General features: G+C 34.9%; 1 protein-coding gene across 1 annotated transcript; it reads left to right on the forward strand.

Annotated features, from left to right (window-relative positions):
• The first annotated feature begins 6 nt into the window (after nucleotides 1–6).
• On the forward strand, nucleotides 7–8662 carry LOC138704531 (splicing regulator SDE2). The gene is made up of 6 exons (XM_069832513.1): nucleotides 7–261; nucleotides 760–874; nucleotides 1339–1450; nucleotides 2696–2865; nucleotides 4801–4903; nucleotides 8329–8662. The coding sequence occupies exons 1-6, from the start codon at nucleotides 166–168 to the stop codon at nucleotides 8573–8575; spliced, it is 843 nt and encodes a 280-aa protein (XP_069688614.1). The 5' UTR covers nucleotides 7–165; the 3' UTR covers nucleotides 8576–8662.
• The last annotated feature ends 6531 nt before the right edge of the window (nucleotides 8663–15193 follow it).

Genomic DNA, 15193 nt, shown 5'->3' on the forward strand with positions numbered 1-15193 from the left:
CGCTGTGTGTCAGATGTGTCACTTGTTTCTTGTTTAGAGTTTGTTTCTGTGTGCAAAGGGTCAAAGATTGATGTTTATTTTTCAGTGATTATTGTTATAAGTTCATTCTGTTTATTTATTAACTTTACTAAGTGATATTCACATTCTTTTCATCAGTTTCTTGAAATGTTATTCATATCGTGTCAGTTTTTAAGAGATGCAAAAATCGAGAAATCGCCAATCCTAGCTTCAGATGTAAAACGCATAGTACGGTCTGGTGAGGTAAGTTAAATATTATGTTCCTTTTTGTTTTGATTACATCCTTTATTGGGTTAATTAACAATATTTTAAATCGTATTGTCGATACAGTCTCCCAGTCAAATTTATGAGAATTCAGGAGAAATCTTTGACATTTCTAACCTAATAAAATTCATCTCTGCTTTCTTTTCTGTGAACTTGTTATGTAGTCTTCCATTTTTTCCCTAAGTCCGGTGTTGTTTCCTTCATTTGTATGTGTTGTGTGTAGTTTAGACTAAAATGTAATGAAATTATAGTTTCAGCACTTCATACTGTATTCGGTTATGGTTATTTCAACAGTAGACCTACCATGGAATGTTAAGTTCGGGTACATCATTCTACATAATTAACCACTTTCCATCACCATTATTTAGACCTGTCATCTACCAAATCCCCTCTGAGAATAAAACCTAAAACAGCTGAAATAGTCTGAAAACTTCAACTTAAATACTGTAATTGAAGTCGCTCTATTTTTAATTTCAGGTATTTGGAGAAAATGACATATATCTGCTGTACAATGGCAAAAAGTTGTCTGATGATGCCATTCTTACAAGTGGCATTGTCCATATTGTTCCAAGACTTCCTGGTGGAAAAGGAGGTAGGCCTAATGTTATAAAGATATTGTAATCTATCTCAGTGTTGGTTGGGAAGATGTAAGAAAAGGCATAACATTAGCTGCACAGCTTGCAAAATAATTACATAGCCTATTTATGGCTCAAAATCTTGAACTGTAAGGATGCTGTTATTCTTAACGATTCACTTCTCTTCTTTCATTTAATATAATAATGCTTCTAAAAGACAATTTAAGTGAATAAATGTTATTAAACTTTGTATTCAAAAGTCACGAAAGATAAGAAAGTCGTCTAACTTTGTTAAGAAGTAAGCTTACAAAAAATAATATAAGCCTAGGCCTAGTTTTATTTATAAAAGAGTGGGGTTTATTCAGATATAAATCAATTTATGAGAGTATGTCTCTGCATGCCAGCATCTTATAGAGACGTTAATGATAATGAGTAATAAAAGTTTTTATATGTTATGAAATTAATTGATTTTATATTTCAGGTTTTGGCTCCATGTTACGGGCTATTGGTGCCCAAATTGAGAAGACAACGAACAGAGAGGCATGTCGGGATCTGAGTGGTAGACGCCTGAGAGATATAAATGAAGAAAAGAGGTGAGATGGTAACATTTGTAATCTATTTACATGTGTAGAAAGATAAATACCAATATGTTATTAACATACTTAAAAGTATAGCTTTTTTTTTTTTACTAATAGCGGGTACTTGAATCTTTGTCACACTCCCATAAGAAGCCAGTTGTGTAGACCAAATTTACCGACAAAGTCATTGCCCAGGCTGCGCCATAGAAGGCTATGCATGAGATGAGATGATGACGGAGATTTGTTGGGATGCCACAGGGGAACTGGAGCTCCCGGAGAAAACCCCTGTGTTACCTGGACTACGGGATTTGCCTAACAGAAGTTATAAATTGGAAGTATGCCAGGGATGGAACTCTGGTCCACAGGATTATAAGTCCAGCGCAGTAGCCATTAGACCATTGTGGCAACAATAGTATAGCTAATATTGGTTTATGCTCGACCATGCCGAAATGTAGTAATTATACACCTGGTAGCAGTCCTTTAATGCTTGTCATAAAAGTACACCTATTCATAAAGTTCAGGTTTTCGATTATTCTCGAATATGCAATCGAAAGACAACTAGGGAAACGTCACGGAGGCTGGAAATCCAATACTGTCGCAGAAGGTTATGTTCTGTTACTATAATAATTAGTGTTAATTGTAAATAATATTCAAATAAATTCAATTTGTCATCTCGTTTTTCAATTCTAAATCAATTTCCAGGTTATATCAAAATTAGTTCATGTTATTCTCTAGATTATACCAACGTCAATGACATTATTGTTCCTCGGAAAAAATCAATATTTTCGCGTCTGCGCACATCTCACAATTTACGAGCTATGCACAAGGTCACTTCCGTTCTTCAGTCAGATGCGATTAAAATGAATACTTCTGAATAATTTCAAGTTAGAAATATGGTCGAGCATAAAAAGTCGTATGAAACTTGCCTATAATGGTAATTAAGACGCTCGTATGAAAATTATGAAACTCGCTTGTGCTCGATTCATAAACAAACATACTCGCGTCTTAATTACTATCATTATAGGCTCGTTGCATAATGTACTATTTGTTAGTATAGTATAATAAATTTAATTCAGATTCTCTTTTGAAAGTTCCTCATGTCTCAGGAAGACATGGGGCTAATTTAAGAGTTAACAAATGTGAGTGGTACTTTGAGTCTGAGCTTGCATGTGGGTTCGCATAGGAGATACATAATTATTTATTTGAATACTTTTCTTTAAATTGATTGATAATTGGTAAATTTACTGATGTTAAATGCAGGTTGAAGAATTGGATAGCACAGCAGGCTGAAAGAGAGCGGGAAGCAGCAGAACGCAAGAGAAGGAAGTTGGAGCGACTCAAGCAAGAGCCAAGACACAACTTTCAAGATCATACATATGAAGAAGAACGCTCACAGTTGACGGAGAAAGTCTCGGATGCTGTGGAACAAGGTAGCTACTGAGAAAAAAAAACTCACATCTGTTTCTATGAAATAGTCATAAATAATATTTACAGGGTGGTCATAAATTGAATAGCATTGTTCTCAAAACCCATTAAATCATTTAAAATCAATTTCCTTATTTTCCTTCACTTCTACTCTTCCTCTCTCTCCCACTTGCTAACAGTGAATGTTATATGAAAAGTGTATTACATAAAATACATAACTCTGTTTTATGTACAATGATTTGAGATATTTTTAGAACGAATGTTTGTTTACTTAAGTAAAATAGTTTATCTTAAAATTGCTAATTTTATTGTTAATTTGCTTTAAACAATGGATATGGATAATTTAACAGTTTAACGATGCTTAAACATGTTCCTGTGCCCAAAATTTTCTTCTCCATTCTGCTCTATCCCGCCAGTATTCTTCTGCCAATTCTTTACATTATGGATAAATTAAACTTCTAAAAGTGTTACCTAAAAAATTCTTGATTTGAGAAGTGCTATAGCAGAAGTAATTATTATATACTACAAAATTTAGAACAGTAAGGATTTTATATTATCTTTCAGGTGTTTTAAAGAATCTGTAAAAGTCTATGGGATTCATTCTTTCATATTGTTCTGCCCAAGGGAGATCTTTTACTGCAAACCCAGCATTCTCCAATTTTTCCTATTTTCCGTCTTCATCTTAGTCTCCGCATATGATCCATGTATCTTAATGTTGTCTAACATCTGATATCTTCTTCTGCCCCGAACTTTTCTTCTGTTCACTATTTCTTCCAGTGCATCCTTTAGTAGGCAGTGACCCAACCAATTCCTTTTTTTCTTCCTGATCAGTTTCAGCATTATTCTTTCTTCACTCACTCTTTCTAGCACAGCTTCACTTCTTATTCTGTCTGTCGATTTCACATGCTCCATTCTTCTCCATATCCACATTTCAAATGCTTCTAGACGTTTCCCATCACTTTATCATAATGTTCATGTTTCTGCTCCATACCGTGCCATACTTCACACAAAGCAATTCACTAAGTCTATGGATTCACTTCTACGGAATATACAACACAATATTAGTACCTAGATTTAGTCATTAGCTTGTAAACCCTGAAAATTATTAGCAGGCGGTTGTATGTGTGTGGAACGTTTGTGTCCATTTGCATTTTTTTTTTCACATTGTTCATTTTCAAACACGATTTGAAGAATTACATGCTCTTTTTATGGTGAAAATATTTGAACTTATATCTTTGTGAGGCGTTGACTTTATTTTTCTCTAAAACTGCTCATTTTAATAAAAGTATGCTTTATTTATTAATGAATAAATTGCCAAAATTTATCTGATCATGTACTTTCCATTCATCTTAAATTTAAATATATTATTTCAATGTACCGAAGTACATATGATATTTCCATGCAGATTTCTCCGTTCCATTACTCTTTCATCATATGATGACGCAGAATATCTGCATGGAAATATCATATGTACTTCGGTACATTGAAATAATATATATGATATGCGTAAATCACTTCGTGATTTAAGACGGCGCTTATTCCGTCGGATCCCGGCCAACTAGTCACTCATAACGAGTGCACCTCAGCACATGTGTGGACTTCGGTCCTATGTTCATAGACATCTATGATGTAGTGCAGAGGGCGGCCACTAGAGGGAACCCACGAGTTGGAAATCAATCAGAGACAATTCTGTCCGATGCCGGGGTGGTATCCGGTGTGGCTTAGTGGATAAAGCATCAGCACATAGAGCTGAAAACCCGGGTTCAAATCCCGGCGCCGAAGAGAATTTTTCTCTGTTCCATTACTCTTTCATCGTTAAATTTAAATATTGAACTACTCTCTGAGAATTTCGAAAATCTGATCAAACTGGACTTAGCTGTACAAAATGAAATGTGCCTAATGCTCGAATTACGTATTTTAACAATACTTTCTTCTAAAAGGTTTCAGAATTGCATCAAGTAGCAATGGAGCACCGGGATGCAGTCAGAAACGGAAAGCAACAAGTACTGCTACAACCTCTGCAAAAAAGAAAACATGTCTTTGGTAAGTTAGATAAATGTTGTCTACTGGGTCTAGTTTCATGTCTGTAACATATTTGTTCCTTATAGTGCTGAGGTAACTGCTGCAGTTGCTACTATATGCACACTACAGTCTCAGGGGAACATATTTGACAAGACTTTATGCTCCAGTCATAATATTAAGAAAATTCCTTTTACACCCATATTTAGTTGGTTAGTATTTAGGGTTTCATTTTCACACTTTTTAAAGTCTTGTAAAGCTGCTAAAAATCGATTTTTCACAGAAATACGTCGTTTTCAACATCCCTGATTTTTTCAGAAAAAAAATGTAGTTTTGAACATGCCGTCTGTGTGTATGTGTTCCTAAATTATTATGGATAGAGTTTACTATATTTTGTTCTTATTCATTGTCTCTCAGTCAGTTTATCTGGGAATGATGTACACGAAATGTGTTACTTTTAGTAAGAATTTTATGGCTCTTTACCTGTTGGTAGAAGAGGGTTGACGAAGTTGGTAAATGAAATGGAAAATACATGGTGGGGATCCACCTCAAGATTCGGAAGACGATTTTCTTAATGATTTTCAGTGTTTAAAGTAGAATAAATTCACAAATAAGACAGTGGAGTTAGTATCAAAGGAAAAGGTTTTGGTAAGCAAAGCTTTATTATTTTATTCAGAATTATTTTTACGTTTTGTTGCGAATTTGCCAAAGTTTCAATCTTCTCTGGCCAGAAGCAAGTAGTGGAGACCTTGGCTGGAGAGAACTTTATTGTCACAGGATTACTGGTCCCTGACATTTGTAGAGATGTTTAAACATCCTGCACAATTGCAATGTTCTGTCACATGAAAAAAATGCACTTCATGTGGACGTCCAATCTTCTACTTGCTTTAGATAACATTTTACAACAGTAAATAACCATATTGTGACAGCCGGGTGTTGATTGTGTGGGAGACGGGCGACGCGGCGGGGAGGTTGCACGTGCATCTGGTGCATGCCGAGAGGGGAAGAAAGCAAACTGCGGCACGAGGTGAAGGCGGAGAAGAAGCAGCGTGACAGATTATTCTCGAAAACGAGTTGTTTTAACGAGAATGATCGCGAAATCGTAGTTTCTGGAAAGTATGGCTTAACTTATAAAAAGCGAGCAGCCCTCGAAGTTATAGTCCCGTCACTCTAATTTCCGGCAGCCAATCGCATTGCAATTCGGCTACATTTAAACGTGTGTGTCTTGTGATTCGCTGATTCATTTCTTAAGGCTCGTTAAATACTTAATATAATCGCCCGCTATTTTAGCTCTTTCGTTGGCGTTTGCAGAAAGCACACAAAGACGTTATTTGCCGCTCAATTATTTGCTCAATTACAGTGCGTTTGATTTATTATCATAGGAGCTATGACATGATAATGTTTAACGGTGTGGCAAATAGATTCCTCGTATGGTAGCTCTGCAACATAAGAACAAAAATGGCGAACGATACTACCTACCTAGACTTTATAGAGCCTTCACTTTCTAAGACGTAAGCAAAGAGGCGGAGTCACGCCGGAAATAACAGCGTCGGGACTATAGTTAGTTGCAATCGTTGCTAGTCAGCAGTCTTGTGTAGCAGTGAAGCCAGCTTCGAGACCGGAGTTCGACTTGAGTGTGTCCGCAGCTGTGTGAGCGTCCAGTGGACTGTCGCCGAAGTCCTGAGTTCGAGTGCAGTGGACCGCAGTTGGGGGACTTGAGTTCGAAGTTCAGTGGACTGTCTCTGAAGGTCTTGGGTTCGAGATACTGTGAACTTTGACTGAGCTGAAGAACTAGCCAAGGCAAACGAACTGTGAACTGAGAACTGACAGTTCTGTTTTGTAAATAGTGCTTTGTAAACATTGGTTAAGATTAGCAGTACATTGTTGTTCGTAATAATCCAAGTGAATTGCCATTGTCGTCTGTGGAGTGCAGTAACGAATACTGTGTTGCTGTATGGAGTGGAAATCCCATTGTTGACGGGAGTGTCTAAATTAAATTGTGAAAGTGATTATTGTTGTTTTGAAATAAAAGTTATATTCTTGTTTGAAGTAAAAGTTACAATATCAACAGATTTTTTCTTCAGAATTACTGTAGTTAACTAGTGTCATTATAATTATTCTTTATTCATGTAGAAGCTTAGTCTACGAGTTCAACTTAATGACTGGACCAAAATCTTCTACCTGGTAGGAAAAACTAAAGAATCAGTTCAATGACAGGGACAACGAAAATTACATTTTTATTTATACTTATTAAAAAACATAAGAATACTAGTATTTATCAGTTTGAGTGCTGATTTGAGTCCCTTTCCTTTCGTAGTTTAAAATGAAATAATGGATGGAGGGGAACTAGATGAAATTAAAAGTCACAGAAATTTTTTATGTGGTGATTATTATTATTATTATTATTATTATTATTATTATTATTATTATTATTATTTGTATCAAGCATGCGTGCTTGATGGACACATGATTCTTTGCTAGAGACAGACCACTTCATGAGTAAGCATGTATAGTTAGTAGAGAAAGCTACTATTGTTTAGACTTATCTGTATATGACTGAAAGCAGGGGATTCGTTATTAATTTTTTTAGTTAAACGTGTCATAAATAGCAGTTGCATCTGAAATTTCTGATTGAGCAAATCCCTCTTTGCCCTTCTTCTACTGTCATTCTCAGGATTCATTACAGTGTAAATGGTAACAATTTGTAGAAATAGCTCAAATTCGTGTTAAAAATACGTCCATAAAGTACCTTTAATTTACGTGAAATATGCACATATTGCCTCATTTATAAATAAATTGTTTCATTTATTGGTAAAAAAAACTCTAATAGGCATCGTCATGGATTAGGTTTCTCTGAATTGTTCATGTCGTCATCCTACCCTGCAAGGAATTGGTAGTACCTTTAGGGACCTGATGAAATATTCATGGGCTCCAAATAGGAAATTCCACTAGATCAGGTCCACACCTGTGGAGTAACGGTCAGCACATCTGGCCGCGAAATCAGGTGGCCTGGGTTCGAATCCCGGTCGGGGCAAGTTACCTGGTTGAGGTTTTTTCCGGGGTTTTCCCTCAACCCAATATGAGCAAATGCTGGGTAACTTTCGGTGCTGGACCCCGGACTCATTTCACCAGCATTATCACCTTCATATCATTCAGACGCTAAATAACCTAGGTGTTGATACAGCGTCGTAAAATAACCCACTAGATCAGTGGTCGTCAGCACTCACTGAAATGTGCAAAGGGTGCGGTGCTGTCCCATGTGCACCGTCGTGCAACAGGGAGAGATAGAGAGCATACCCGCTAGCAGCTACGGAGTGCACCTGCGTTTTCCGTGGGTAAGAGAGACTAGCTCCAGTGTGCTCTGTGCTGACTACCCCTGAACTGGATGAAAGATTTTATTGTTGCTCATGTTTTTTATTTTTTTATTTAAATACGTTCTTGTTTTACAGGTTGGGTGTTGATGAAGATCTGGATTCTGAAAACGACAGTGACAGCTCTGAAGATGGAGATGGAACTTCCATGGAGAAATCGAGTAAAGAAAAGAAGACAATTACAACTGAAGTCTCTGAAGATTCCTCTGTCTCTAGTAGTTGCACTTCAAATGGTAACAAAAACAACATAGATGAAAAACCAGACAAAGTCACACTGAAGACACCTGAATCAACTAACTCATCTACTGTAGCAACAAACATCTGATTATCGTGTTTAAATTTGTAATTTAATAATTTGTAAGTTGAATCTATTTTCATTACTAAATAAAATTGGGAAGGCTAATGAATAATGCATTTGTGTATGTGATTTATTTCAGCAGAGATTTCTATGACACGTCATATTTCTGTCCTGATATCTTATCACAAACTTACGGTATTCATCGACTCTAGAAATGTCAGATTTCTTCAAAATCTGGTAAATAACATTTTAGCCTCATCTGGAAGTTCATTTCTTCTAGTTTTCAAAAATATATAACTTGTATCCATTATCTCAATAATTTCATAATTATTTGAGGATTTATAATATAAATGCAATATACTTTCTATACTTTACGCCATCTTCAGTGCCTGTTTACTATTTCACATTTTCCGACATTTATTATTCTTCCGACAAGAGGGCAAAAGATGTCATTTTACCAAATTAAAGCTTAAACATGTGGCTATGTTGTAAACCAAAATTATTATTCTCAATCGATTATAATTATTTTATCCCATAAATATACAAATATATGAATAAATATTTTTTTTATACTGTATAATGTGGCATATCTGGCATATTTCTTGAATGGTTCAAGATAAATAAATAATTTTGTATGTAATATTCTCCATATGTAGGAGATCATTTTTGCGAAAGAAGTTTTACGCTGGGTCAATTTCTAATGGAGTTAGGTGGGTCCAAAATGTTATTAATTTTTCCCAAAAAAAAATGTTTTCTTTGGGTTCCCAAATTGATTTTCAACTTTGAATTATATAAATGGCTTAGTTTACACCCACGAATCATGTCACCAAAGTTTGAAAGGCGTGAAGTGGAAAATGTGGATTTTTGTCCTAAGAGTCAATGAATATCTTAAATTAAACACACTTCAAACTTTTCTAAACATGATGATATTATGGTTTTTATTGGTCATATGAATGCATATTTTAGAATTAAGTTATATGTGATAAAAAAGAAGATAAAAAACTTATTTTTGGTCATAATTGTTTTAAAAGTTCTCAAAGTATTATTAAAATGTTTTGTGTCAATAATGGCAAGAAGTTTTGTTTGCGTTTGGTTACTTATTTTGAATTTCCTTTTCTAAGAAGTGAAGGGGTGAGAAGGATATAGTCCTAAGCCACACAGACAAAATTTTACAGGACAGTGTGTTAAAGGTTTAGAGTCCAATGCTATTAAGTGCGGTATCATAATTTCTTCAACATATACTTACGTCATTTGTTCAGTAATTTTTATAATATTTTACTAGTAGCTTCCTCATATGTATAAGAAATGAACTCTCACAAAAAATAATTTTTGTTAAAAGTGTGGCTTTGAAATATCTCGTTCTCACCCCTTCAAATATTTTGTGGTTAAATAAAGTTTGAAGGTAACTGGATTCGCCAGCAGTATATTGTCAAAACACAAAGGAGAAAAGAATGTTAGGAATATGGCTAGATTGTTGCTCTATACCCTTTTCACCCCTCCCAAACATGTGATACTTAAGAAGTTGCAATCCTGCTGTTGCCAGGTAGTAATTCATGAAGAGTCATTGACCCTATTAACATAGCTGTAAAAGAATTAGTCACGCAGAGGGCAGACATTGCACATTTTTCAGTCTTCCTTTCCCCCATTTCATTTCTACAGGCTGAATACTTTGCTATGGCCAATACAAGAAGTTAATATTCACAAAAAACGTAAACACAAACATGCTTGGTACCATAAGAACTCTTGTAAAACTTCTCTATCAACACATAAAACCTTAAAGGACAAAATAAATGAATTGCTTTTTGATACAGCAGGCTGCAAAATTTTACCCAATGCTCCTCCCACAAATCCATTAGACTACACTGATATAAAATCTGAATTATCATTGATATAAGATATACACAAATCAACTGACTTCTCACCTAAAATGGTACAGCTATCCTTATAAACAATAAATATCACTTCGGAATAGAAAGCAAATATATACCATACTTTATTTTCGGAAGTGATATAGTGTTAAAAGTTGTGTAATCACAATGTATAATAAATATCAGATATTCATCAGATGAATAAATACGAATATATTCTGGTGGCTCCTTACGTAACATAGAAAAAGGAGCAAGAGCTGGAATCTACATCGAAATCTTCTCTCAGTATATACCACTTAGACCAGGAACAACAAATTTCGAAGCAGAACTGAAAGCAATAGCAACCACATAGCAGAATATTCTGTATAGATCTCAGATAAGAAGAAAAATAGCAACACTCGTGGATTCAATTTCGACAATACATAAATACATAGAATAACTAGATATGACTAAACTACCTCAAAAATCATCCAGGAAATCAGAAGCATGTACAAAATTTTGATGACACAAGTTAAACATATCATACTGCAATGGGTGACTACTGTATTTGGTAACGGACAAGCAGACCTGTTAGCTAAACAAGGTTCTAAAGTTCTACAGACAACAGCAAGAGAGATTTCGCTACAAAGAATGCTACAAAAAGTAAAACAAGATATACCATAATAGAGACGAACAGAATAAGAGGAATGTTTTAAATAAGATATATGAATCCTCTAGATTCAAAATCCCCCTAAAGACCATTTGTTCAGAACTGAGTTATGCCCACTTGCTAAGAATGAATTCTAATGATTTATATAGTTTGAATTAAAAAAGTGACTAAATTTAAATCAAAAGGTTTGTTAAAAGTCACAGGTTGAAAATTCCCTCTATTATTGTCAAACTCCTTTAATTTGTGAAAGTGGATATAGGGGATTTTGAATCTATAGGATTCATATGAAGCCATTGCTAAATATGTTTTTTTTTTTACTTGGTTATTTAACAACGCTGTATCAATTACGAGGTTATTTAGCGCTGATAGAATTTTTTTTATTCATTTATTTATTGGTGATAGCGAGATGATATTTGGCGAGATGAGCCGAGGATTCGCCATAGATTACCTGACATTTGCCTTATGGTTGGGGAAAACCTCGGAAAAAAACCCAACCAGGTAATGAACCCAAGTGGTAATTGAACCTGCATCCGAATGCAACTCCGGATCGGCAGGCAAGCGCCTTAGCCGACTGAGCTATGCCGGTGGCTTGCTAAATATGTTGATAAGATTAAACACATTCCATGAAGAACTGTGGCAACACTTTTATGATTGGAAACAAGTCATGACTGCTTAGATCAGGAGTTGTCATCTCAGTGCACTATGGTGCAGGCACCGTTTGCTCGCTAGCTCAGTTCTATCCCTTAGACATCAACTGTGCAGCAGGAGGTGGGGGAAAGGAATCAGCTGATGGCAGTGGCGTCCGTTCACTTGTTCAACCCTTTTAATCAGTCTCTAATAGTTATAATAAAAATGAACATGGAAGAAGCATGTACTTAATTTATTTTAAGAGAAACTGTGTAATAAGTAAATCACTCTTCAGTTTAAAACAAGAAAAAAGTTTTATTTTTTTCGTTATGTATTGTAACAGTTTTGAAAGTAAATAGTTTTTTTTTTTTCATGTTAAAGTAATTGAGAACATACATACCTATAATGCATTTTCACTGTTACAAAATATTAAACAAATCGAATCCATTAGTAATATTTAAATCATGTCATCCTGTTTCTTTGTTCAAGTATTGTCAATAAAATAAAATTAATTATCCATTTTTTATCTGACACTATATATCACAAAACCAATTATTTGTTATTTTGTATAACATATGGAACATATTATCGTTTCTGTTACAATAATGAAGTAAGCCTAAATTATTTTATTACAATGTAAATAACAAATTTTAAAAATTATTTTATAGCTGATCATTAGCATTGATTTTCCTGGATTTTTAAATCACTTTTCAGTTTAAGACAACAAACAAGTTGTACTTTCTCGTTATAAATTGTAACGGTTTTGAAAGTAAATAGTTTTCTTTCATATTAAAGTAATTGAGAACATACAGACCTATAATGCATTTTTACTGTTACAAAATATTAAACAAATCGTATCCATTACTAATATTTGAATCTTGTCATCCTATTCCTTTGTTAAAGTGTCGTCTATAAAATAAAATTAACTATATATCACAAAACCAATTATTTCTCATTATGTATAACTTATGAAACATATTATTTTTTCTGTTACAAGACTGAAGTAAATTATTTTATTACATTGTAAATAACAAATGATAAAAATTATTTTCGCTGATCATTAGCATTGGTTTTCCTGGATTTTTTAATTCGTTTTTCCCTCACTAACTGGTTTATGTTAGGTGTCAATGCTCGTGTGGAACACAATCGAAGAAGACATTGTAAATTATGGTAAGAAAGTTGACTTCTGTGATGGATTGCGTTGGCTTGGCTCGACACACTGCACACTACTACCTCCTCAGCCAGCGTCTCGGCACTCCGAATTAGTATGCAGGCCAGTTGACGATGGCTAGCTTAGATGAACATCTTCAAAGAATGAGAATACTGGGCCCAGGCTCACCCAAAAAATATGCGAAGTTTTGCGCTTTTTTAATGGAAAATACTCAACATTAAAACTAAACCATGGATCCAGAGCAATAGTTACAGTTGATAGCATTAAGGTAAGAAGTCAAAAATGCGTTTATTTCTTTAAGAGCCAATTTAACTGTGTTGGATTGGGCCTAAAAAATTGTCTGGCAGCAGTAAAAAGGAGAAAGTTGTGGAGGCTACTGAATTGTTACATCAGCTAGAAAAATTTGACACCTTATTTTATTTGGTATGTTTAGATCATATTCTTGTTCTTGCAAATTCTTTATAGGAAGCACCTCAGTCTCTAAAAATGGATATTAGTAAATGTTCGTCCTTCATTAAGGTAATGATATAAAACTTTTCAAAGCTCTGAAACGAAAAAAAATTCGACACAAGCACAAAGGTTTGTAATGTAGCAATTCTACCCATCAAGAGAGAGAAAAGTTTGGATTTGTTGAAGGATCCATCATCAGCGATCGACAGATTCGTTGCTAGGAAATCTTGATGGCTCCAGTTCACCTTATGAAGCGTCTGTATAGGTATGCCTTGCATGATTGTGTATCATAATTTTGCATGTTATTAAATAAGAGTTTCGAGAATGAGTTTCAAGAGAGTTGACGGCAGCGGCATTGTCAAGAGATGGGTCAGGTACTTTCTAAACCCTGCATACCTGGCACACCCAAAATAATTAGCCTGGCTACACAAGTGGATTATGAAGTCCGACCACAAGTAGAAGTCGTGTACTAGATTAGCATAGCCCAGGAACTAATACAAAGTTACAGTTTCTGAAGTCACTGGAAACTAATAATGTTTTGGATAGAATGCATACCATTTCAATATTCATTTCTTTCTTTCTGGACATTTTTCCACAGAAATTTATCACCTAAAATTATTATTTGACCATCAAGGCTCATTTGGGAATTTCCATTTTAACCCTTTTACAGACACTGCATGTGGTAGTGGCATTGCACCGCAAACTGGAAAGTCTCAGGTTCAATTCCCAATGATCGATTAGATCAGCTTCACTATGGCCAAGGTTGTTACTCAGTCTCTAACAGAAGTGAGTATTGTACCAGGATATTTCCTTGAAGGCCACGAAGTGGAACTGCTGCTCAGGATTGACTGTATTGTGATGTGGGAATCCTAACATCCTGCTACCCTAAAGCTTTCTGGGCCTCTAACGGAATGACTTCGTATTTTTGGAGTAATAAATTTTACTTAAAGATGCTTTCAACTGAAGAGGTCGTTCAGCTTCAAAAGTCAATATGGCGAGAAATGAGTGATAGACAATCACAGACAATTCTTTTTTGAAACCTGATTAGATTTTTAAAATTTGATTTAATACGCCAAGTATTTGTGGACATTTAACCCTTTGTTGCCGGACATAAGAAAAAATTAAAATAAATCCGTTTTCTTTAGTGAATGTTGTTAGAATATGAATTCAAAACATACAGTAATTTTTTCAGAAATTTTTTATTTTTTATTTTAAAAAAGGTCGTATTTCTATATACAGTACTGTCAGTATCCTTGATGGATTTTATTTATCAGGTTGCACGTAATTTCTGGCGGTTTATTATTCTGCCAGGTCTTCCAGTATGCAAAATAAATCACGGTACTTCTAAGTACCATCAGGCAACTAAGGGTTAATGAGGTTTATTTGGAAATCTTTACCTTCGTCCTAAATAGTTCAATCCGTTTACTTACCATTAATTCGTACTAAACTTTTTAATATAATTATTTTTCTTTACTCATTAACATACTATGAATAAACACCATCATGACAGATAAATATGCCTATTAAATTTATTTCAAAGGATTGTGAGGTAATGATTAAATTTATATAGTAGGCATATATATGCGAAAATCTGTGATGCTAAAGTATTATTAAACCCTGGACTGCTCCCCCTCTTTTGGACATCGTTACTGCTCACCTGGGGTATGTTGTCACTCCACGACTTTCCTCTCCTCCCTCCCTCCACTACAGATAACTGAAGCATTTATTATCGTTGAATAGCCCAAACTACTGTATTATTAGATTATTAGACCAAACTACAGAAGAAAATGGAGTCATCTGGGGTGACGCGTCACCCCTGGGGGTATTACAGGTAGGGCAATGGTGGGCATTCCTCCGGCATTGCCGCAGTGACGTCAGAC

This window comes from Periplaneta americana, chromosome 8, assembly GCF_040183065.1.
Source record: "Periplaneta americana isolate PAMFEO1 chromosome 8, P.americana_PAMFEO1_priV1, whole genome shotgun sequence".
In the NCBI taxonomy this organism is placed as follows: domain Eukaryota; kingdom Metazoa; phylum Arthropoda; class Insecta; order Blattodea; family Blattidae; genus Periplaneta; species Periplaneta americana.